Raw genomic sequence first — 25,818 nt, 5'->3', positions numbered from 1 at the left:
ACGGCTCTGCTTGACTCAACTTATTCTTTTGTTGGTACCAACGGGTTTCTGCAGGCTTCACCAAGTCAAAAGAATTTAAGTATCACAATGGTCTCATTTGTAGTTGTGAAAATCAGTGAATCATATTTGGACTAGCGACAGAACTACAACACCACAGAAAAAATAGAAAAAATTCAATGAGCATTAGAGGTAGTGTAAAATTAAGACCTGTTCAAAATTATTTATAACATAGAACGCAATAATTCAGAAAATTGAAGACTGTTTAAAGCAAAACATTTTGATTTGGAAATGTTGTACTTTTTCATACTGTTTTAAGAATCTGTTGAAAGCTCAATTTCTCTTTTTCTTTTCCAATGCAGATGGTGTACTCTCCTCAGCTGATCGTCACAACGACGCAACAACAGACTGCCGTGATGTCATCTTGACTTTATTAATAAATAAATCGCTGGTGCTATTATGAATGTCCGGTGTAGCACTAGTGAAGATTCTCTCTCAGAAAATGTTAGGTACATGCACAGAATAGGTACAATCTGTACTCTTACTGCGGAGGCTATCCCCTCAGTCCAGAAGCTAAAGCTTCACAGTAGACAGTTGGCCAGCTGCAGCCCTAAAACCTGATTTCTTGCATAACCTAGTTTCCTGTGTGGATATATTACACAGTATCGTATAGTGATAGAGTAAAGAGTTACCTGTCTACAATGGTAGATTAGTTTTCTTTGGCAAATCCATCAAAGGAAACACTTTACAAAGAGCTGTTGTGATAGACAGCGCACACTTTGTGTACTATCATCAAGTGTTATAGGACAATGATTCACTACAATAATAAACAGAACTATAAACTCTGGTGGTTATAAAGAAAAGATATTGCAGTGGACTAGAAGAATGCCCCAGCCGTGATTTCCCAGAGGAGGGAAAAATATGATGGTGTTCCTGGAAAAAGGTTGTTTTTTTTTGGAGGGGATGAGAAGTTCTGAGGGGGATATCGAGGCAGGATCATTACCACCAGCTCAGTTCAGTCCAGGTGAAAACTTAAACTCTGAGGACGAACCTTCCTGCTCAGGTTGTACTCACATCTAAGCAAAGTCTGGATTAATCATCTAACCCGAAAGGTTTTACTTACAGCTGAGTTCAATCCGAATGAAGTCTTTGATGCCCAAGTTTTCCAGGAAGACGCCGGAGGATGAAGTGGTTTTAAACAGGAAGGAGATGTCTGCGCTCAGCTCTCCGTGGAATGTGGGAAAGTGGAGGTACGATGTCTCTTTGTCAAAAAATGCAGCGTTCCAGACATTTTCTGCAAATAAATGAGTTTGCAATTCAGCTTATTATTAAAATTCCGTGCCATTAAAATGTCATTTTAAAAACAAAACATGTACACGGTAACATTGAGGCCTCTGAACTTGACTTACTGTCTCCATGACAACGGATAGGCCCCACTCTGTAGGCACTTTCTGAGCCTGGCCTCTGGACATCACCCAGCACCAGAGATCTGACAGGGAGGGTCTCCTTATGGGTCAGCAGGCCAGAGTCATTAGCCCTTGAAAGTAGGGAAAAGGACAAAGTGGAAGTAGAAGAAGAAGTGGAAGAGAAAGAAGTTGAATTCAAAGAGGACACCAAAGACTTTTGGGGGAAAAGTTTACAATAACTTGTACCACGAGCAAAAGAGATGGACGGATAAGAAAGAGAAAAAAAGAGCATAAGAAATACTTTGATTATCATTATTATCTGCCTACCAGTCTATTGGTGTGGTAGCTATCTGTATCCTTTAACATTAAATCAGTCAAACTTTTTAAAGCTGCATAATTCCAATCTTGTAGTAGTAAACAATGCCGTACCATGCAGTGCGGTCAGCATCGCAGTTGCAGTAATGTTTGGGGTCCACACAGTTCTCCTGCAGGCCGCAGGAACACTGTTGGCTGCCTGGAGGAGCCCCGGCCCAATAAGTCTGGACCTGTCCTGCACCTGGACCCCCCACCCACCAGCTGAGCAGAGGGCCGTCTGCAACAAACAAATACACTCTTTATTGCATTGTTGTCACGTGTCTCAACATTGCACTACACAGTAAGATCCAAGATTTTTATTTGCCATTTGTGCATTCAACAAACAGTCCAGGCACATAGGAATTATTGTGCCGGCTCTTTGAGTCAAGTAAAAAGAGTTAAGGCAAAAGAAAAGCACATCAACTAAAATAGAAAAAGATGATGCAAGATAAACAAAACAAAAAACAGATACTGTATAACAGTGCAAAAATATAATAAATGATAAATACTGTACCTGGTGGATAAAACTATGGGGGATATTGCATTTGTCACAACAACAAAAATTGCAAATATTGCACAGTAGTTCACAGTAAAGTTAAGTAGTGAGGATTATTGCACATTTTATCACAGTGAATTGTTTAGTGTTTTAGTGAATATATGTCGCAGCAGCCCTATATTCACTTTTAAGGCGTCCCTCCCAGTTACTCACGTACATGATATCCTAAAACTTAAATAATCCCTGTGTTGGTGTCACAAAATACTATAGAATGTTACCCGGTGTGTTGAGGAGGCGTGACTTCCTGCAGTGGTAGGTCAGTTCCTGTTCGCAGTACTCCGATTGGACAATGACGGCCTCCAGCTGCTTTTCCTCAGATGTGTATTCAAAGTGAGCCGAGTGCTGATTCTTTCCCGGCGAGGGTCGGACTGTCGTCAGATCTGTGTTATTGTGCTGGATCACAATCCACGTTTTGTCCTCTGGAGGAGATACAAAAGGAAGAAAGAAAGAGAAAAAAAGTCAGCATTTCACTCAGCAGGACTGACGGACAGAACGGATGAAAAAAGCTGGACATGAGGGTGTGTTGTTTTGATGCGTGCGTGTATTAGCTACCTGTCATGTCGCAGTATATTAGCTGTGGTCTGATGTGTCCGCTGCCATCCACATCAATGTAATAATACCCCGAGGTGTTGCCTTTGTGTTTGTATGCCTCACAGGACTGCTCGAATATCGCTGACGAGAGAGAAACACACCATCACCATCATCATAAATATCCAAGTCCCAGTCATTCATATGTTTCCTAAGCTTCCTTCCCACAACAGATCCGAAAGGCAGACAAATAGTTCCATAAGTACAGGGCAATATCCAACATATTTAATTCATGGTTGTAATGCAGTTTACACATACATTTTTAAAGCAGAGGTATTTATTTCCACTATCAAACTTAAAGCTCTTTATTGCTTTTCAAAACAAACACACACTCACACATATATACACACGCAACCCATGGTGTTTAAAGGTGCCCTGCCACACAAAACCATTTTTACTTGCATTTTTGAAATATGTTAGGACCATATGTGTTTGTATAATGTTGTGAATGTGAAAATGAACTGCTACCTCCTTTGTCAGCTCTAGCCACTGAAAAGAAATAGGCCAAAAAATCAGGTCAATTAAAAAAGCTGGTCAATCTGATGTCATGTTGCCTGAGCTCATTACTATTCATGAGCTAGCCAAGTTGTGTTGGGTAAAGGATGCTGATAGCCAGGCTCTCATTGGCTGGATGTTAGCCAATCAAAGTCAAGCAGCTTAACTCATTCAATATGAATGAGAATTGGCACAAATTGAGTTGAGTCTTCTTGCAGGCTTTAAATCCCAAACTATAATGGCTTGAAACAAGGTAACCAATGCATTTTTTCCACAAAAAATGTTATAGAATCCATGGTAGAACTTTAGACATTACCACAAAGTAGTGAAATACGTGTGGCAGGGCACCTTTAAGAAACACTTCCAGTCAAGACCCTGTACCACATTAGGAAATCTGGACATGAAAACTGATGGCTTTGTGTTTTTAAAGTGCTGATCTTGACCTATAAGGACTTGGAAACATGGTTCTTAAGTTTCTGTGGCTGATATTTATATTGGTTGTATTGTATTGGGAAATAAATGAAACAGCTTTGGGACACATCACTATTTCTATATATTGTAATTTATTTCAAGACTCATTGCTGGTGTCAAAACAAATCTGGAGCCGAAAAACTGCATGGTGGGCCAAAAAAGTTTGGACATCTTGGCTGTTATTTTTATCTTTTGGCAGATTATCTGCCAAAGGAGCACTTTGGTCTTCAAAAGAAAACAGCAAACTTTATTTGAGCAGTTCTTTAGCAAAGTCAAAGAAAAGCACATTTACCCTTAAACAGTACCAAACAAAAACATCTATTCAAAGAACTACTGGATCTTCGTCACAGCTGAAACCGGAGTATTTTTTTACAGTAGTCATTTAATGTTATTTCTTATTTGTCCTTGTTTTTGTTAAACATGTTTAGCTCTCTTGTTCTGCCTCCCTTGTTTCTTCTCTTCTTCTAAATCTCCCTCTTTTCCCTGTGTCGACTGAGACGCTCACACAATGATGATTGCAGGAAAGAGGCTTGACCTCAGCCTGACCTGCCACAACAACATCTGCAGGGACTTCATTTTAAAAGCAGCAGGTTCTCTCATTGCAAACAACATGTGAACATGCTACTGCACACACACAGAAACACACACACACACACACACACACACACACACACACACACACACACACACACACACACACACACACACAGTCCCTACTGTGTAGCCTCTAAACCACAGTAACCATCAAAGCGTCTTGCCCTTACAGCTGTGACAGGTGGCTCCGCTGTAGCCGGTGCTGGAGCAGTTGCAGTGGAAAGTGCTCCACGATTGGCTGCAGCTTCCTCCGTGTTCACAGTGACTCGGAGAACACCTAAGTGCCAAAGAGAGACACACATTTAGACATCTTTCCCAAACTCTTCTTTAACTGAAGCATTGTCATTTTGCACATAACTTCCCATTGTAAAGGGCAATCATGACTTTTTCACATCCTCACAAACCAACATCAGGACAGGAAGAATGTGTGTCACCAGTACTGGGAAGTCACTAAATCTGTTTACTCAAGTACTGTACTTTGGTATTTCTATTTTCTGCTCCTCTATAGTTGTACAATGCAGAAAGAAACTTTTAAGTTCTTTTTAACAAATCTCTTCTAAGTTCCCGGGACTAGTTAGTGACCCGTTTTCATCATGCAGCAGTGGTTGGTCAGCCAGAGAGGGTCAAAACCGAGACCTTCAAAATTGTCAATTTAAAATAAATTTAAATGTGTGACTTTGAATTGTAACAGTATTTCTATACTGAGGTATTGATAGTTTTACTTAGTAAGTAGTATATCTGAATATGTCTTTTCTTCACTATGGATGACTATCTTTTAGACTTTTGGCCGTTGATGCCAAGTACGGTTGTGACAACCTTCTGTTATGAGAGCAAAGGGGAGGACTGAACACATCAGAAGATGTAGACTGAAAAATACAGTCTACATGACTAAAATATAATGTGATCAAAAGAGCACAGAATTAGACACATTCTCATCAAGTATACATTGACATTAAAGTTCATGTTAGTCCTAGATTTACATGTAACAAGGTGAAACAATTACGTTACGGTTAGGGTAAGATTCTCCAGATGATTATAAAGCAAAAAATTTCACTAAAAGTTTTCCAGACCTGAAACTAGGGCCCTGAAGTTAAAATTCAATGTACTTATTCATTTGCCACACAATAACCTAAACACCTATAACACCTATATATTAAACACCTTTACTTTTCACTGCATTCAATATGAGACTCCTGCTTCTTTTTGGCTGTGCCACCTCATTTATCACGGTGATGAAAGCATGTGGCACACATTGCACCAGTACGCCTTTTTGATGTGTTTTTAATAGTTTTTGGACGGCGACAATAATAACTGTATATAGCACAAAGGCAAAAGCTATGTCAAGATTTAGCAGTCTATTCTTTATTGTTGGTTTTATCTTTCACAGAATTTTGTTAATAATATTAAAACCTACTTCTAAATGTTTGGTACATTTGACTGACAAGAAATTTGTAGACAGGATGAATGAATCAGAAATGCTTATATGTTCATGTGTGTGATGCAGTTTGAAGGGTAGTACTCAGAAATGTATCCCAACATGGCAACACCAATAACGACAGAGGCGTAGGCACTCCAAAATGTTCCTGTCATTTGAAACATCTCTGTGACAACACTGAATAGAGCAAAGCTCTGTATGACTTTGGCATAAACTGTGGCATCCTGAATACACAGTCAGTGGATCGTGTTTTAGCAAACTCTGCCGCTGTAAACTTGGACTTTTCGTTCACAATATCAGGCCTGTGTCAGGACCATGGCTCAGGACTGAGCTGGGTGCCGTCAAGCTAAACAAGGAGTGGGATAATAAAGACAAAGACTTAGAAATACTATGAGAGGTAAGAGGCAAAATAATGGAGATACTGTAGAGCGAGAGGGAAAGAGAAATCCAGGAAAGGGAATTAAGGTTGAGAGACGGCTCTAAGGAGAGGAGCTACAAAGGGGATTCAAGTTTGGATTAATGGAACTCAGCGGCAACAGGGAGGAACACATTTGGAAGGGGAAATGAGGTCAGCGATTTGTGTCTGCAGAAAGACTGAAAGAGAGCGGGAGAACAGCATGTATTTTTTATATTTTAGTTAGTGGGAAATTCACTGTTAGAAAAAGCCTTACTCGGCAGGCTTGTCAGATGGTAAAGTTTGTTTTCTAGCAACATTTGTCTTTTTATATTTACTCCACTACGCTGTCTTTTAAATACATGCATTAGAAATTCTGGCAGTCCATTGTTGATTCGATTATCTGCAAATATGCATCCGCACATTGTGCAGAACAAGAGTCTCTTTACTGTGTTCACTGATGAATTCTGTGTGCACATGATCAGGAGAGCAGCGCTTAGTTCAGTAAAAAGAACACTGTAGGTTGGAGGTGAGGGGTTGGAGAAGTGTAAATCGATTTTTCACGTTGACATTTTATTGAAAAGAAAGGTGCTCCGAGGATAATATGTATGCCATGTACCAGTGGGCTCTAATGATTTGGAAAAAAGGTCTCATGTCTTGTTTTGAGAGCAATGTATTATTGCTCACACACAACACAACATTAAACTGACACAGTGGAGCTTGACTTGACATTTTCTGCAATACAGACATATTAGAGGCGGCGGTCTCTCCAGTACATGATGATACAGAAATGTCTATAACATTGATTCGGTCCGACTGTGGTAATGGATTTTTCAGTAGTTATCTGTGTTGGTTCAAAAGAGTTTTAGTACTCAGCTTTTATACAGATATGGGTCGAATACACTTATAAAATGTAATAGTATTGTCATATCCATCTAAAGATTTTTTCAAACTACGCTACTACTTTACGCTAAAACTGGCTGTAATTAATGCTTACATCTAAAACGCAAATGTTAATTGCAAACAGATGCAACAATACAGTTAAATGTCAAATTAAAATGCACCAGCAGTTTGCTCCAATGTTTTTAATCTAAATAAATCTAAATACATTTGGACATTTGGTCTTTCTGACTTGAATACATTAGATTCCATCACAATAGTGCTGACTGTTTCTCATAAAACTTTAAAATTGATTTTCCCTATGGGTGTAGTCGGCCTCCAAGAGCATTAGAGAACAAACATAAAAGAAAATCAACATGAGAAAGATGATAATAGTGATGTTAATCACCTGGGAACACACAGCAGAAGCAGAAAGAAAACCACGCCAACAAGAAATAGTTTTTTTAAACTACCCATACTCTATCTCCTGACAATAACTTTAAAACAATATATACCACAATATGTTCAAACTCAATCACACAGTGAGGCACAGAGCCAACCAACTGTGTTGCTGCCTCTCAACAAACAAATCACATTTTGAAGAAACAAAGAAAGCAAAACTCCATTTCAGCTCAGATAAAGGAAGCTGCGCCCCATAGACAAAACTATAACTGGATTGTTTCCTTAGCGGGAAAACATTAAAACTGGGACACAGTCATAATTCTATCCGTATCCAATCCACTGCTGTCTAATAGTCCATGTGTAATGCCATTTCACAGGAAACCAGTCACAGAGACTTCAGAGGGGGATTAACATGAAGGTACAAAGGAACTTTATTGCATCCTCTTTTCTGACAATGCTTTCTAACACACACAATTTGGTATTGTACAGAGAAAGATGTGCCTGACAAACCTTTTCTGAATAAACAAGGCAAGAAGCAAATGTTAAGCATTTAGCTTAACGTTTGCTTATCTCTACCTCCCCTGGATAAACAGTATCAAAGAAATGGTGCTTTTAGGTCGGACCTGTCAATGATGCCACACATGTCAATCTGCAGGTTACTGTAGTTTCCCATCAGCCTCTGCTGCACCATGATCAAATCCACAGGCTGGTTGTCCACAGTCAGCAGACGCATGCAGCCCTGGAAAGCTTTGAAGGGGTTCATACAATCCTGGCTGCTCCCTTCAGCAGGGCAACCTGCACAGGAGAGGAAACTACATCAGATCACAGAGGAAACCATGACATCCACCTTGAAGTTCAGGGTTGAGTATTCTTTTGTTTTTTTTCTGATGATGGTCCTAAAAGAATATTTTATAAATCTGCTGGTGCCTAAATGGTGCTTGAAACAATACATGAAAAATAAGAGTGACAGTCTGCGACATCCATCCCTACTCTTAACCACAAGTTTAAAAGTCTTCAGTAATTATTACATATGCTTGGAACCTCTGAAGATTTTAAGCTTGTTTACGCATGTGTTCCTTTAGTTATCCATCTCTTACCGCCAAAAAAAAGTTGACTTCCCGTGGTAACAAGAAACGGGGGACTGGCGTGAGCAGTGGCTCCTTCCCCCGCGTCCACAGAGACGGTCAGATGTCCTGGTCTGGAGATCAGCTCCACAGAGTGCCACTGACCATCATTTAGAGCCGAACCTTAGGACACACACACACACACACACACACACACACACACACACACACACACACAGGAGCATTATAATAAATACAACGATACCTATATAGTGGCTGATTTGTTTTAATTTTAGGTTCATGAAGCTTATAATTAAAATTTCAGTCATTCACTTATTGATCTCTCTAGAGAAATTCTCTGCAATTGCCTCCTGTCACAGGGAGGTCAGTGGTCAAGCTCAGCAACAAATAAATGCTGTCGAAACTGGTAAGGATTCAGTATCTGGTCCAAACACTCCAAGATGGAGGATGGATTTTTCTAGTCTTCAGGCTTGCTAGTATTGACATTGACTCATGTACATAGTCTTTGGTTCTTATTTGGAAAGGTGTGCATATTTGTTTTTGTTTTCTGCTCTGTGTCCTATAATGATATATAAATATGTAATTAATATTTGTGTATTGTTATTTGTTATATATATATATATATATGCATATATATGACATATAATTTTTTTCTGTATTGTGTTCCGTTTCCTGCAAAAATCCACTGACAGAAACAAAAACCAACCAATCCTCTCCTGTTCAAGTGGGATTACATTACTAAAAAGAGTCATATGTGCTGTGAATATTTGGTGTTATTTGGACCATGTGTAAGTGCAGACAAAAGGGGACACTTGAGTTGAGGAAATAAATGGGGCCATTCTTGACATTCAGAACGTTAATATGGCAGCAAACAAGTATTTGCCATGTAAAGATAGAGTGGATTAATGGCATCCTGAGCAGAGAATAAAGTCACACTCCTTCTGTGTGTGTTGTGATCCCAGCTTCTCTGTTCTGTGTTTTGTTAGCGGGGTCTGGCCGCATATGCATGTTGAAAAGAAAGAAGAAACAAAGAATGTAGAGCTACGTGTTGGAAATCTCAGTCCGCTTTTTATCAATTTTTGTATTTTTTGTACAGACCCTTAAGGATTTAAGTTGGATGTTTGGGGTCAGACTGACCTGCACTGAGCTCCAGCGGTGCCCTGCCAGACTTGAGGATCTGTAGATGGAGCCTGGCTCTGCTCAGGTACAGCCAGACAACACCCCCTTGCTTTGGGAGGTTAAATGTCAGCAGCAGCCCCGCCTTGTTCCACGTCCGAAACTGTAGTCCCACCGACGTGCCCGTTGGTGATAGCTCCGTCCCACCTGGCAACCAGAGGAAGCTCTGGGGGTGGGTGAACGTCATGGCAAAAAAAACGGGTTCAGCACAATCAAAGGTCACATTGCCCTGAGATAGATGGAGAAGAGGAAAGGGGAAAAGATATGCAGAGAGAGAAATTATTTCAGCAAAAGAGGGAAAACATGTTGATGCATGAATTTGAATTCATTTCCAGGGCTGCGTGGCGGCGCCCTGATGCCCAGAGATCTCATCAGCAAGTCTCCTTAAAGAGCATGAGAGTATTACCATAATGATAATAGCCGGGCTTGGAAAAAGCACCAGGAGATAACACTGAAGATGCCAATTGTTACCCAACTGCTTTCAAAGGTCATAGAGGAAGTATGGGAGAGCAGAATGGGTGAGAGAGAGAAAAAAGAGAAGAGGAGAGAACAACAAATAAGGGATTGGTCATCTCTGTGTGCAGGCTCATAGTTTTGAGAAGCAGTAATTACAGTAAATCTACTGCCACGGCACCAATAGTGATAAGTTACACCGCGGGTTCCCCACTGGGTTTCTATTTTCAGTGGAGTACGCAACACAGAGACAATTGATCGCATCTAAAAGCTCTTTGTGGGATAGTTAAAAGCAAAACGCAGTCATGGAGACTGACGGGGAGAGTGCCGCAGAGATTCAGCGGTGTTATGCATTAGCTTAACACAATCTACGCACACACACACACACGCACACACATACACACACACACACACACCGAGGTACAGGGACATGCCTTCTCATTTACAGTAAAAAGGGTGCGAGGGGATATATTTTTTTCCTTATTAAAACTTTAATAAGTGCACTTTAAGTTTTTAACTTTTTAACCATTCTTCTGAGATTAAGAGTCAGAGATACGTGTGCTTAATTTTCCACCTTTATTATATTTTTGTATATTTTGATCATGATACTGCTCAACAGTCATTTTTTCAGTGATTGATTGATGCACAACATACATGTTGTAAAAATCCTGGCATGTAAGCAAAATTACATCAAACGACATAGTGCATAGTGTGCTCAGTGGGTCTATGGAGCGTGTGTGGTAATATACAACCACACACACAAACACACTTTTTACAAGCACAACGTAAGACAGTTTACCTTCACAGTGACCCGCTGGTCTTTCTGTTTAGCGAGGTCTACCAGGTTCACGCCGTTGTAAACCAGGTTTTCCAAACAGCCATGGAAATTTCTGTTCGGCCCGATTGACCGCCAAGAGCCAAGGCCCTGCTCTGCTCCCACACTCATCTGTACGGGGGAAAACATAGAGACAAACCTTAAAAAAAAAATACAATTGACCAAGTGTGACTGTATGTGGTACCCCTCACCTACACAGAGAAAAACACACCTGGTTATAGTCCCAATGGGAGAAAATTGGTGAGATCTGCACCCAAAGTGTGCTTTTGTCCACGGTGAGGTTAAGGTGAGTGCTGTGATGCTCCACTGTGACGTGGTGCCAGTGTTGGTCGTCTAACAGGCTGCCCAGAGACACCCGATGCTGACTGTCAGGAGGAGAACTCCTGTCTGGAGCACAGGAGGATGACAAAGATAAAGGAGTGGAAGATGAGAAAGTTGATTGGGGAATTCTTAAAGTTTTTTTTCTAACGTTGTATTCATAGAAAAAAAATTCTACTTTCATATCTTTGAAAATATGTGAATGGAATGCAGCCTCTCTGGGAACACAGTGTGTACCGTCTCCCAGATGACTCCTCATGAACTGGCAGTAACTGCTGTTTTCTGGTTCTCGCAACTTGTACAGTAGGGTCACAGTTTTCTGTTAGAGGACCAATTCTATATCTACAACTGGGAATGAACCAGAAAATAGAGGTGATGTCACATCATTAACACTAAAAGGAGCCAACAAAAGCAGAAAGGCATAAATAAATAAAAGGGAAGCTTCTCTGCCACGTTGGCAGAGTGGCGCGTTTGTGCTGAGGGAAAGCGGTGAAGACTGAGCTAAATGCACGCAACTGCATTTAGCACTCGGCCATTAATTATGAATTAGATATTGTTTGAAAGGAGACAACATTGTCTGTATGGGAAAAGAAGTCCAGAGAAAGAGAGACGGAGACATACAGAGACCGAGACTGAATCATATGTTTTCAGTCATCAATCATCGTTTATCTGTCAGACAGATACGTGGCATCGCAGAGAGAGGGACTAGAGAGCGGGAAGGAGACAGAGAAGGAAAGAGTGATGTGCACTTAATCATCATTGATGAGCAGACTGATGTTGGTACATGTCAGAGAGAGAGAGAGAGAGAGAGAGAGAGAGAGAGAGAGAGAGAGAGAGACAGAGAGAAACAGGGAAGTGAAGGCAAAGTCAACTGATACATCTTTAAATGCAACCCCTCCTAGGTTAAATGATGCTTGTGTGCCGCCAGTTTGCGGCAGCAAATACATTTAGAAAGAAATGTACAATGCTGGTCCGAGCTTCGGAAATGTTGAAACGGAAATAAAACACATTTGAACATTTGTTTTGAACGTATCAGCAAAATGTCCTCTGACATTTCATTACTGCATTTCATTTGTTTTCATACAATGTCAGCTCTTCCAATTCAAAATGTGCTTGTTGCAACTAAAGCATCGTTAAACTATATTATGGTTATGCACTTAAGGCTTTTGGTTTTGGTTCCAAGATCTTGGTCCTGGTTGATAGAGAAAAAGTCAACAGTTACTTGAAAGACTTGTTTATTTTATTTAAACGCCTAAATCCCTATTTTTTTGCTGCTAAGATGAAGTTAAGTTTTGCGGCATTTAACTCTGGTAAACTTTGATCAACTTCAAAGTGTCTTTACAGTGTTAATGTTTGAGGCAACACGAAAACCAAGTGGAGCAAAAGTCCCAACTCAAATTCATTTTTGCCATGGATGAAACTACACAACTGAGTTAAGCCACAACATTTGATTCAACTCTGTCACCAAACCTCTGGTTTTTCATTAAAACATCCAGTACATGAGTCAGGGCTAGGCGATATGGAGAAAATCAGATATTGCGATATTCTAATACCTCAATGTTGACATTGTGGCGAAATTATAGGGTTGACAAATGGTGCTTTAACAATATTTTCACAATGAGATTTTAGGTTATTTTCAGTAATGTAGAAATGGCTAAGTGGGTAAAGGTACGAATAATAAAAAACAGTCTGGTAACTGAAAATTAAGTCACTTTACTGTAAGGCAGCCTTTAAAACTTGGAGACCTAAGCCATTTACGATATTACAATATCCAAAATCCAAGACGATATCTAGTCTCATATCACGATATCAATATAATGTTGAAATTTTACCCAGCCCCAATGTGAGTCAGCTTCTGATGTGAGCAGGCACTGGATGGTCTGCCAGTCAAGAAGTTTGTATTTTATATTTTATTGTGATAATATTTCTGTTTTGTTTATCCATATTGGTCACATTTGAAACGTAATACTGTGGAACTATGAACCTGCTGTGGAGCAGTGTTTTTATGACTGCGTTCCCCTTTTGTTTCCTACCTATGGTTTCACCCTATTCCTCTGATCCAGCAGGGAGGACGAAGACAATGTGGGTTTCACAATGTTCAAGAAATCTGCTTTGCGCATGAGAAATGTTGTCAAAGAGGAAGGAAATAAACAACTAAATGTGCTGTGGCGAAGGACACCTGTATACAACTTCACAGGGCACCTTTAAATGTTTCAGAAGGACAAGGTTATAAAAAGATGGTTTTAATAAGGTGCAGAACTTTCTTTATACCTGACAGATAAGCACAAAGAAGTAACCCTTTAGCTGTATTTTCTGTCCAGGTTGTCAAGTGGCTTTACCAGCATAGAAGATCCTTCATTGTGATAATGTTTGCCCGACAAGAGCCCTTAAAGAAACTTGTGGGAGTTCCCCTGTGTGAGTCTGGATTCTGGAGATCAATGGTTCCCTGAGATTGTCTTCATTTTTCAGTGAGTATCCTCAGGATGCATGTTGCATTAGTTAATCAATTTTAAAAGGGAACCGTCCAGTTTTTATGACCTGAGAAGCTGCTCAAAGTCCATTAAAGAGACCATATGTGAAAAAAATCCCTGTTTCTGGGATTTGGGGTGTTATTTTGTGTCTCTGGTGCTTCCACATGCATACAAACTGGAGATAAGAAACATCCATGCTGTTTTGAGTGAGATAGGTTTCGGATTGTCCTCTGCCTTCAGTCTCCGGGTGAGCTGTCCAAAATCTGCACACCTTTCTACGTCACTAGCAGAGACGAGGTGGCTAACCGTAACACATGCTAACACTAGCATGCCAGCTCGTTCTCAATGGCAAAACATTGCTACAACACTCACTAGTTCACCATAATCTATAAAAGAACTACTTCCATGTCCCTGTTCTGCAGGTATTCAACAAGTGTCCCTCGTTTAGAAGAAGTCTCCCAGCTAATCCTGCCTTGTACTGACCAAAGTTGGAGAAAGAGTTATCAATTATGTTGTCAAAAATACAATTATGAACCTGAAAATTAGCATTATATGGAAGCTTTAAAGCCTTTCTCCTTTCAACAGTGCAGGTTCCTGCGTTCCAACCTTCCAGACATGTTCCCCGAGGCTACATCACCTAATCATCTGCTGTCTGCTTCTGCATTACGGCTTTTTGCTGCAACTCCAAATCACATTTTGTCGGAGGACATTATCAGATGACAGACTACTGTTATTTTTTCAGCATTTTATTTTGTTCAGTTTACATGATTGAGATCAGCACGCCCAATCAGTCATCTCGAGCAACCTCGCAACCTGCTCACAAAAAGTGTTCCAGGGGAACATTTCACAAATGGTGTGCATTTTGAAGTCTTTTTAAGAAGTCTGGTCAAAAAAAATAACAAATCATTGAAAATTATTACTACGTTGGTATTTCGCTGTTCTGCCTTTTAAGGTTCTTTTTGAGATGCATAACAAACAGAGTTATCATATTGTTGAAAAAGAACACTGTCTCTGTGCTGCTAGAATCATGCACACACTGTGATTGTTTCCTTTTACTTTTCTGCCTGTGGCTGTCCGCAAAATCAGTCAACACAATCAGTAATTTGTAAACATGGCAACATGGCAACACCTCCAGAAAGACGTTTTAAAATGACGTTTGTGGGAAGAAGTCGTGTTTCAAAAACACTTGTTTGAGACAAATGACTGAACGCAGGGCCGTCTGAGTCTCACACAGGCTATGCAGCTAATCAGATTGTCATTGTGAGCCAAACATCCTCTCTGTCTTACAGGAATGAGTCAGCTGTGGGCAGTAAAGTTAAGCACAGCTGGCTCTCTCTGACATGAGCACGCTGCTTCCTGGATAAAAGCTAAGCTGTTCATTTACAATCCTGTAGAGCTGAACACAGCTAAGACACCTCCCTATCAATCACTGTGTATAGAGTAGAATAACACGGTAAGTCAATACTGCAGGATCGAACACAACACACAGCCCACCACTCACCGGGACAGTGGAGTTGACGGACTGTATGCGACTGTAGGGACAACAACTGCATGGCAGGAATAATTTGATAATGTAACAATTTTTTAAAAGATAACATTTGATCATTACAGCGTATTAGGGCATGTGTGAGTAAAAAAATAATATATTTTGGAGCCAGGGGAGGGTGTAATATTTCAAGGAATACATAAGAATTTCTGAAACTAAACTTGAATATTCTAGAGTAAACTGCGACATGAAGGAGAATACAATTCGGCCTTCTTTCGCAAAGCAAAGCTGTTAAAATAATGATCGCAGTTTTGTTTTGAGAATAGTTATACCAGTGCTTTTGATACAGTCCTGCCCAACAGTCCCTTCATTCCATTATTGCATGATGGAGGCTCCAACGGTAACTGAACCTCCAGCCCAAGCTGTTAATACGACCACAAACCAATCTTCCACCTGGAACTCTGGGTGTCACAGGCCGCTCCTGTCAGCTCCATGGGGAAGAATGTGAGCCTTTGACTTCCGGTTATAAAGTAACCACATGGATGAACTCAACAGTTTTCTGGCTGTCAAGGACCATATGAGCCAAATCAGGGCAATAATATTGGATTTTATTTTGAAGATGCATACATAATTAAAACATGTACTTTTGAATGTTCATTCTTTTCTTACAATTAGCTTAGAGAAGTCAACCACAGCGCTGCATCCCAGGAGCAGTTTTCTTGGTTCTGTAGCACCAGAAATGTCATCCCATGCCTCTCTAATTTCAGGACATTGTGCACGTCTTTAAACTTTAAAATAGTTTTCAGAGATAATTGCCTAATTTCAACCTTTACCTGCATTAAATCCTGATCAGAGTGTGCGGGTCTGGCCCCCACTGTAACACCTCATTATGAGTTTTGTTCCCTGTGTGCCCCAAGCGGCTTTCAGCAGCACTTAACAGGAGACATTTAGTTCCACTCTGTTTGCCTAGAGCCATCCAAACAGTTTCAATAAACACATCGGCTTATTAAAATGTGTGCGCTCTCTCCAAAAGCATCTCATTTCCTTGCCGCTATGCATTCCTGAAAATGTCAGTTTATAGTTCTAAAACTCACTGGCTCATAATTAAGATCAGCTTTTTCTGCCACTGGAATACTTTCTGAGAGTAAACATACAGCACAAGGAATTAATGTTCACTGATCTCGGGCTTCTGGCAATTTCTGTTTTGGATGATGAAGGAAGACGGGACATGACTTGGTGGTTTGTTTTCTGTGATGTAAAAAAAGCTTGCCTTCATGTAAGCTTGATTGCTAATCACTTCAAACTACATTTTAAGATCCAAAACTAATTTACTCTCATGGGGAAAGGTTTTGTATGAAGGCGCAGTGTACAGCCAGTGATAATGTATGTGTAAATAAAAGACACATAAAAATGACAGAAAGAGCATACCAGGTAAGAGATCTCTAACATCTTGATCATGACCGCCTTGCTCGGTGGTGTCTCTCTTGAGCAAGGCACCTCACTCTGACATCTCTTCATTAGTGCATGTTCAGGTACCTAGCATGTGTGTGTAATTTAGGCCTGTGTGTATAGTAATAACAACAGAGTGAAAACATTGTAAATTCCATTTTTTAACAAAGTATAACTTCTTCTTCTTATTATTATTCATTAAAGCAGTACCGACTTGACATCACATCGTTTACTTAGCTTGTTTAATACAAAACAGCAGAGTCGGACCAACAGAAAACCCCTTTCTACAAGTATCAGATTTCAGAGTTGTACCTTTTCGGAGGAGCAGGAGAAGCTTTCCTTTCTCTAACTCCAGGGTGAAGCTGTGCTCGCTTTGTCCCGCTACGTGAAGGAGTATCCCAGAGTTCTTTAGGGTTTTAAATATTAGAGAGATGCTTTCACTGGTCATCTGTTTTGGCCTGGGACTCAACCTGTAGAGAAGGCTGCTTTGGCCATCGAGGCTCACCACATCTGAGTCTGAAAATAAAAACCACACATTACAGGACTTTCAACAATGCACATTATGTCTAGTCAACACAATGTAGGTTTTCCTTAAAGAAAGTATGTAGAGTGAGAGATAAAGCATAAACAAAAGGTTGTCCTTTACAGAACAGTTTTGCTGTCAGCATATAAGAAGCAGATAATGGATCATACATCACGTCACTCTAAAGAAACTGATAAACCAAAATTGCCTATCATGGTGCAGAGTGTTGCTGTTCTACAAATCTACTGCCTAAAGTGTCGCTATCAGAGCACCAAATTAAAACTGTGACCTGAGATGCATCCATTTATGCATCCGGTGTATTTTACTGCTGACAGTGATGCTGGAAACAGTACAAACCCCAAATCTAAATTATTCAAGTCAAAGCCTCAAAGTTTTTTCTCTTCCTCTTTACCTTTTGGATGAAACAAGGAAGTGTTGCTTGCATCCTCAAAGTTAACTAATTAAAGTCCATTTTCTAGCTGAAAGTTCAAGCATCTGTCCAAGCTAGTCCAGTTCTAGCTGAGAGCAAGCAGACTAGACTAACTTTTTTTTCTTTACCAACCACACTCCATTAAAGTTAATTTATTTATTGTACCAGGGTTACAAAAAACTCTGTTTTAATAATAATAATGTTTCATGCATTGAGATGTTTTAATCCCTCATGTTTTGATATTATATATGTCATTTAATATTTTAATAGTGTCACAAGGTTCAGTGTTCCTCTATCACCCGTGCAGTGTGTGGTTTTCTCATTTTTCATTGCCTCTGTCCACAGGGTTGGATCAGGTTTTTTTCTTTCTTTAACTACATAGATGGATTTGCATGACAAGTGTGTGGTAATCCTGTGTGGGGGCAAAAAAGCGCTGATTAACTCTTCACACTGGCTTTCCTTCTTACAGACAAATTACTTCTGCCTGCATCCAGTAGCATAATGAAACTTTTTCTGCCAAACAGCAGACACAGGAAGAGGCCTTCAATTACTACGATGGCCAGAGCTGCTGTACCCTCTCCTGCCTCCTCTGCCCTCACCTCTTCCCTTCCCATGCTATTTCTGTTTGTTCTTCCGAGTGCTCACTTAAGCACCGAGTGCTTCTCATGCTGCTTAAATTGCCTCCGTGACTCCTCCATTTGCCTCCCTTCATCACGTCTTAGTACCTCCCACCGAGGAGGCACGGGAGAGACGTGAGGAAATCTCGAGATGAGAAATGAACCGAGTAAATGTGTTTTAGAGGGATGAGACATCCTTTTCTTCTGAAGCGTTACGTGAATACGTCGGCTCTATGGGCGAGGTATTAATGGTTTTACAGCTGCATGGCTTCCGAGAAGGCTGCTTTCATGTGTCCTCGGCATTAGCTCCTCGATGATCCCTCCTTGTTGCTCACTCCTCAGGCCAGAAACAATAGCTTTAAGATGGCCTTCATCGAGGATGTGACAGAACAACATCCGGTTTAGCCGAGGACCGAGGAGAGAAGGAGCTATTAAATAAGCATGAAAAGCACCCAAAGGCTCCCTATTTGTCACCCCCGTGGCTCATTTCTAATCAAGCCTGATCTGCTGCTTGCTTCCTAACTGCTCCTCATCTCCAATTTTTGCCATCTAAATATTGTAGCCCTACAGTTACTACATATGATGTGTGTTTCCAACCATCTTTATATGTACATCTTTAATTTGCACCTGAAATTCAACATGCTGAAAGTTTGAAAAACGTAAACAAACAACAAAAAACATTGGAAAAAAAGTTTTTACTCTTGGATGAGCTAGATAACTACAAAACAAAAGAAAAATCAGATTCACATATATTTTTCAAATAGCGTAAGACATACCTTATGGTATTAATAAAATAAAGGACAGTAGGAGTAGGAACAGTTGCTATTTTTCATATTTTTTGTTCATATCTGTAAATTGAGGATACAAGAAATGCCCAAACTGACCGTAAGGACATCCATAGGTTTCAAGTCTGAGTCCAATCCGACCATTGGGGTTCCAGTCCAGGGGGATCAGTCGGACGTAGCGGGCGATCACTGGATGCTGGAGCTTGTGCTGGACCACACTGTCTGCGTTACTGTTACCTGGAAAAGCCTGAAAAAATTATGAACTACAGCAAATTAGCAGATTTTCTGGTTTTCCATCAATACATCTGTCCATCTTTTGCAACATCACAAATGTACCTTTGAAATGCCTCCCTCTGGATGTCAATTGTAGTCAGGTTTATGGCTAAATAACTGAACACAATCTTTAATCTCTTTTATTGAAGATAAAGTGTAACCCCCAAGGCTGCTGTAAGAAGTGAAACGTTGGATTTTTCTCTTGATGAAGGAAATAAAGTGGAGATAGGGTCACGTTCTTGGTAAATGGATTCTCAATCAGGTAGAAAATTAGATTTGTGAAGCATTAGCTGTAGTCTTATATGTTTTAGATGCCTTGGTAAACACTTGGTCCTTGGAGAATAACATGTATTAAGCTCTGTGATCCAAGCACATTCTTTCTAGATTTAGTTGAACCCTTTTAAGCCAAAAGTTGGATTCGATCTTAAACTCTTTCATCAACTTTCCTTATAAACCATGAACATATTCTCAACTATTATTATACTTTTCTTTTTCTTTTCATGCTCATTTTGACAAGGACAAAGAAGTATAACAGTCTTTTGTAAGAAAAACAACACTTTGATTGTTCTCCTGTCTGAATCTTAATCTTCTTGTGACTCAGTGTCGGCTCCTCCTGAATCACCACTTTTTTGTTTTGATTTTTCTTCTCGGCCCTTGCCATTTCAGAGTGTCACTTAAAATCTGAAGTCTGTGCGTCCTCTGATCACTTTATTTGTTTTTTTAATATATATGTAAATACTGTAAACTGAACCTACAATTACTGTCAGCTGCAGAATATTTGCACTGCTGCTCTGTACATGTCTGCAGGTTGGTTTAGTGCTTAGTGAGTGATGATGTCCTCCTAATGAACCCATCTGAAAAGTCCTTGTAATCTTGAATTGGGCGGAAAGTTAACATTTCCTTAGAGGAAGGAGACCTACATGTATAGCATAGATAGTGTGAGCACTCAAAAGCATTTGCAGCATTTGCATATTTTGCATCACTCTGTGCTGTGGTTACATTTCCTTTACAATGTTAACTTATGTGAGTACATTCTCAGCATCTGAACCATATAGGTTACTGAAGTTCTGTGTTACACTGATCTCACAGCCTTGGGCTATGTTCACAATTGACGTCTTTTTGACAAGAAAAAGTTGACAAGGGCACTTTTGTCATGAAAAAAATAAAACAGAGGCAGCGTTTTGGTTCCAAAAAGCAGCCAAGAGCGTTTTGTTGCTACTACTACAGTTTCCTAGAGCGCTATGTGGAGTGGTGCTAACGTTAGATAAAACAAAGCGGTGCAGCGAGCTAGAGAAAGAACAGAAAGAGAGAGTAGTGCAACAAATGGTAGATGCAACAAAGTGAATTCCCTGTACAGGGAGAACCTGGTTGTATCAAATAACTTGCTGTGCTCCTATTGCTTTTTTTTGTTGTTGTTGGGAAATTGGCTGATCTGTCTACTCTGCATGTTATTGGCTGGCTGTCAACAAAATTGTTCACGTAGGGCGTTTTTTTTTTTGAAAGGTTTAATTTATCTTAACTTTGCCGGTATCGTTTGAAAATATGCTCACAACCTTTTTGAAAACACGGTTTATACTAGGATATTGTTGTAAAACAGATGCTGGCAGCTCAAAAGCATACAAGGGTGAACACAGCCTAAAACAGCCAAGCCTGACAGAAAACAGAGGGCCGACCTCCACAACTGACATTGAGGAGACCAGCTTCTAATATAGTTGAGGCATTTTTTGAAAAACGTGATCCAAGTGAGGCAGGGAATCCTTCAAAGGGAGACAGAAATAAGGAAAGTAAAATGATTTGCTGAAACAATTGAGAGGAAAAAGCCCACAAAAAGCTAGGCAAAATAGGATTTGGGAACAAAAAAGAGGCGATCACAAAATGACAGAAAGTCACAAATGACAGAAAGTCACAAAAATCAAAATGAGAGAAATTTAATTTTGAACCCAATTTTACATCACTCAAACTGTCTGATAGACAAACTCAGATGCATTGTCGATGGACATGTTAATCTAACCGGATGGATTCAAATGTTGCCTAACTGTGATCAGTGCACAGAAATACATGACACCTTTTTCTATCCGAGCCCCTCCAACTACAACTTAGACTACAAAAGAATAGACAAAAATAGAACAAAACGTGTTTCCTCATTGTAAAACATCATACATAATACAGGCTACTATTGCATTCAGTCCCATGTACACTTTCTATGTAGCATATGTATATGTTGTTTTTGAACTAATCTTGGAACCCATCAGCTGTCGGTCTGACCGTAATTTAGCCTCTACGGGGCAACAGACAATATTTCACGGGATCCAAGCAGCTGCTCTCTGGGCCAAGACTCAGTTCATTGTTTGTAGTCCATGCAACCAAAGCCTGCTCAAACGTCAACATTATTCGGACTACAAATTGAAAACTAAATACTTCCAATTCCGGAATCTTGACCCATAGCCTACACATTCTGCATTTACATGCACATATCTGTTTATAAGATTGTGTAGGACTTAGCAGCTGTAAATTGTATTCATCATAACAAGTGAAGAATTTACCTCTTAAACAGAGAACATGTAAATGGTAAGCAGATCTGAGACTCTGGGACTAGTTGTTGATTCAACCTGATAACTTCAGTTAACCCACATCTTTGAGGCAGAAGAGGAACTCACATGTTTCAAGTTCCTTTATTAACATTTGGGGTGTTAATGCTACATGCCCTGATTAGCAGAGTACATATTCCCAACAGCATCTGCTCTTTCACACCTTTGCAGTGGGTGTGAAGAGAGAAAGAGGAGAGAAGATGAGAGAGAAAGGGGAAAATTAGAGAACAGGAGAGCATTACTCAGCCTCACAAAATCTGGCCCCAAAGCTTAAAATGAAAGGGAGGTCCTGGAGGAATTGTGACTGATGAATCAGCTCAGCAGTCGACTGATCCCCAAAAGCAACAATAAACTTGGCTGACTAATATGTGGAGCTTTAGAAGGACTTTTGAGACACGCTGTGGATTTATCCTGATTTATGAGTGTGAAATCAACAAGCTTTTAAGCCGCGAAAATCTTTTCTGTTCCTTCATTGAAGGTTTCTTAGCCCGACATTAGTTTTCCCCTTTCTATGAGAGCCTTACCTCCCATCACCTTTAAATTGAAGCAGTTCGTCACAGCATCACTGTAATTGGGAGAATTGTCTGTTCTATACTCAGAGCTTCAAGGTAATGCTTGACTGCCTCTACCTACTAAAGTGTAATGTGATTAGCAGCGAGTAAGAGAGAGACAGAGGTGAACATTTTAAAAAGAAATTGTAAAAGTAAATGAGATGCTAATTCCTTTAGACATGAGAAATTTCAATAAACTGCTGAGATTTCCTTGACATACAGTTTTCATTTTTGGCCAGGCATTCTCCACAGTGGCAGAGTGTTTTCAATTAATTGTGCTGCTCTAATGCAATGCTGTGACCCCAATATTTTCATAGTTCACAGGGTTTAGTTTGCCCATCTGACAACTCTAACTCATCATTTAGAAAAGAGAAAGACTAACGATGGCTGGAAATGAACAGCACACCCCTGGAAAGGTGGTGCTCAGCACTGGTGTTTGGTGCAGCTCTTTCAACGACGTAGTTCAAAAGTAACCTTTTTTAAATGGACTGCATTTATAAAGCACTTTCTTTCAAAGTGCTTTAAAATGTTGTCTCTCGTTCACACATTAACACACTCACAGACTCACACTCACACACTGACTCACACTCAAACACTAGGGGTGTTGAAACGAATAACTGCACCGTGCATCACGACTTGGACGTGGACGTTTCTGCACCAATGCTGTGACAGACCACAATTGATTATTGCCTACTGATGTTGTTTGTTGATTTTCCGGTCGCGGTTGTTGTTTTTTGGGCCTTTTGTCTGTTCTCCGCTGTGTTTAGACGCCGTTGCATTCAGGAAAGGGCATTATTAAGAGCAGAACATCTGACTGCTGAATTTGTTGATGAAAACCATATGTAGAAAAAAATAATAATACTGAGAAGGTGACGCACCAGGCAAGGTGCTGGCCAACCATCCGTACGTATTTGGGTTTCATTGTCTTGCCCAAGGAGTCTTTACATGAAGTTTATTAGAAAGTTTTTTCTATGCTAAACGACAGTGGACACAAGTGGAGACACGTGCAAAACTCCAGTCTCCACAGCAGCAGTTCATGTGAACCAAACTCTAGTTAGATTTTCAATGCTTGAACACAGTTTTGAAAGCTCTACACACTTATCTCATGACTCTTTACCCAATGTGCACAACACTGTGGATTTACAGCACTTTATACAAATGCTAACACACGGCTGTCAAAACTGTTAACCACACATTCAAAACAGATTGGAGTTCAGTCTGGTGCACATCACACACTGCTGATTGCAATTACAACTGAAAGCTTGAGCAGGTGTCTCGTTTAACTTGTTAGTGAACACAGACTGTATATATACAGTATATATATATAGAAAAAGCTCAGAAAGACTTTTTGGAAAAAATACAAAGTAGACACCAAGGAAGAATTAAATTTATCCACTACGCTTCGAGAGGACCAGTAACTGTGCACTTATTATTTTTTACAAAGGAATGGAGATGGAAATAATGAGACACCACATTCATTTGTATCTACGTATAGCTGATGAAGGGAGATGGCACATCTTGAGGCAGCTGGAAGGGATCTGGCCATGACCAACAAACACATGGTCTAAAGTCAATAACGCAGCATTTAATTGTTATGTAACAGCGCACTAGTGAAATGCGCCTAGGCTCTTGCACAGCGCGCGCAAACAATGCTTGTTACACAAAAATAGTGACGCACAGAAGCACACAAACGTGCAAAAGATTGAAATAGTATTATGATGTTATCTGGTCACTCACTTTCACTTTACGCGCAAGCAGATCAGTTTCTTCTATTGAAAACTCTCCTTCCTGCTCAGTAAATCCGCCATCATAATAGCAATGGTTGGAGTTTTGCACGTGGCTTACGCCATTAACTAAATTCAGTTGTGACCACTGTTGTTTAGCATCGAAAAATAACTTTAAAAGCATTGTGATGCTTTCATCTACAATAGAATCAGTGTCGGTTTTGCGCTACATGCAATGTAATGACATTTAAGTCTTAGCTAACTGCTGCTGCAAAAAAAAGAAGGACTCGTCAAGCTGTTTTTATTTCATATCAATTTAAACAGGATCCTGTAAACAATGATCTCCTGCCGGCAAAACGTCACTTCTCCAAGGATTAAACGAATAAAATCAGTGATGTCTGGTTGTGATTTCCGGGTTCTGCTGTCGTCAATGTTTACTTGTTTTGCTTTTAATGTTTGGGACACTGGAATGTAACAGATCCATTGTATATATTTTTCCTTCTGTGACTTTTCAAAACGTCTGCAGTGTTAAAAAGGCCTTTTGTCTCTGCTGGTTCTTTTTAACTCTGTTGTTGCAGACTCACTTTCCTCTGAACATGAGTCGGTTCTACAACTGTTTATTGCATTATCTTTTGCAGTTGTGGTTGTAGTTTTATTACAATGCACTCACCCCTATACTGTCTTCCTGTCGATGCTGTTTCCAGTTGTGTCCCGTGTCGCTGAACATCAGCAGGTAGATTGTCAGCCAATCAGAACTGCCATAGCGGCCCTGCGTAGCAACAGCAGTGATTTGTGTACGCCCACCCAGGTCGACCTCCAACCACTGATATCTGTCTGAGCTCAGAGGAGACCAACCTCCAGCTCCTGGAAGGAGAGAGAAACACGTGATTTGTATCATCCAAAGCAAGTGTTGACTTTTATTTCTCCACATAGAAAACAGATTTGGGTCCTTTAGAACAGTCTGAACATTGACATAGGGCATTAATACAGTATGCACTTTTTGCAAGAAAGTTAGTTAAGAGGAGAATAAAATGTTGAAAGATCTACGTGGCTGGATCCTTATAATAGTATCACAGCGTTAACAGCAAAAAAAAAGGTTCAGACTTTTTATTTGTTTTTGAAAAATAAGACACATCGTACCTAATTTAAGCTTCCCCATAATTTAAAAGCCCTGAGCGCAAATGCTTTATCAACTTATTTCTTTGATGTTTATTTTGGAACAGTCAAAAGAGTTTAATCTGTGTCTTAAGGACTGTTCTGTGCACAATCTAAGATGCAGCCAAGACATTTCTGGTAACAGCCTTATACCAACGTGGTTACAGTAAGTCATGGAACATCTATATATAGTCTGAGAACCAAGGCAGTGGACCACAAGATGGAGTCACATTAGATAATTAATATGCCAAGAGGTCTGTGTGTGTGTGTGTGTGTGTGTGTGTGTGTGTGTGTGTGTGTGTGTGTGTGTGTGTGTGTGTGTGTGTGT

General features: G+C 40.1%; 1 protein-coding gene across 1 annotated transcript in view; it reads right to left on the bottom strand.

The window, feature by feature from the left end:
* Positions 1 to 25,818, bottom strand: part of LOC117960163 (contactin-associated protein-like 4) — a 60,301-nt gene that overhangs the window by 13,023 nt on the left and 21,460 nt on the right. Inside the window, exons 3-16 of the mRNA XM_034897840.1 lie at positions 25,006 to 25,199; positions 19,299 to 19,446; positions 17,157 to 17,360; positions 11,332 to 11,507; positions 11,085 to 11,231; positions 9,794 to 10,061; positions 8,669 to 8,818; positions 8,195 to 8,366; positions 4,632 to 4,738; positions 2,866 to 2,985; positions 2,532 to 2,732; positions 1,833 to 1,995; positions 1,407 to 1,534; positions 1,121 to 1,291 (exon numbers count right to left, since the gene is read on the bottom strand). Of these exons, the coding sequence (XP_034753731.1) occupies positions 1,121 to 1,291; positions 1,407 to 1,534; positions 1,833 to 1,995; positions 2,532 to 2,732; positions 2,866 to 2,985; positions 4,632 to 4,738; positions 8,195 to 8,366; positions 8,669 to 8,818; positions 9,794 to 10,061; positions 11,085 to 11,231; positions 11,332 to 11,507; positions 17,157 to 17,360; positions 19,299 to 19,446; positions 25,006 to 25,199 (2,349 nt within the window). The remainder of the gene's footprint in view (positions 1 to 1,120; positions 1,292 to 1,406; positions 1,535 to 1,832; positions 1,996 to 2,531; positions 2,733 to 2,865; positions 2,986 to 4,631; positions 4,739 to 8,194; positions 8,367 to 8,668; positions 8,819 to 9,793; positions 10,062 to 11,084; positions 11,232 to 11,331; positions 11,508 to 17,156; positions 17,361 to 19,298; positions 19,447 to 25,005; positions 25,200 to 25,818) is intronic.

This window comes from Etheostoma cragini, chromosome 17, assembly GCF_013103735.1.
Source record: "Etheostoma cragini isolate CJK2018 chromosome 17, CSU_Ecrag_1.0, whole genome shotgun sequence".
NCBI lineage: Eukaryota > Metazoa > Chordata > Actinopteri > Perciformes > Percidae > Etheostoma > Etheostoma cragini.
The sequence above is the reverse complement of the archived record's forward strand: the minus strand, read 5'-3'. Positions and strand labels throughout refer to the sequence as shown.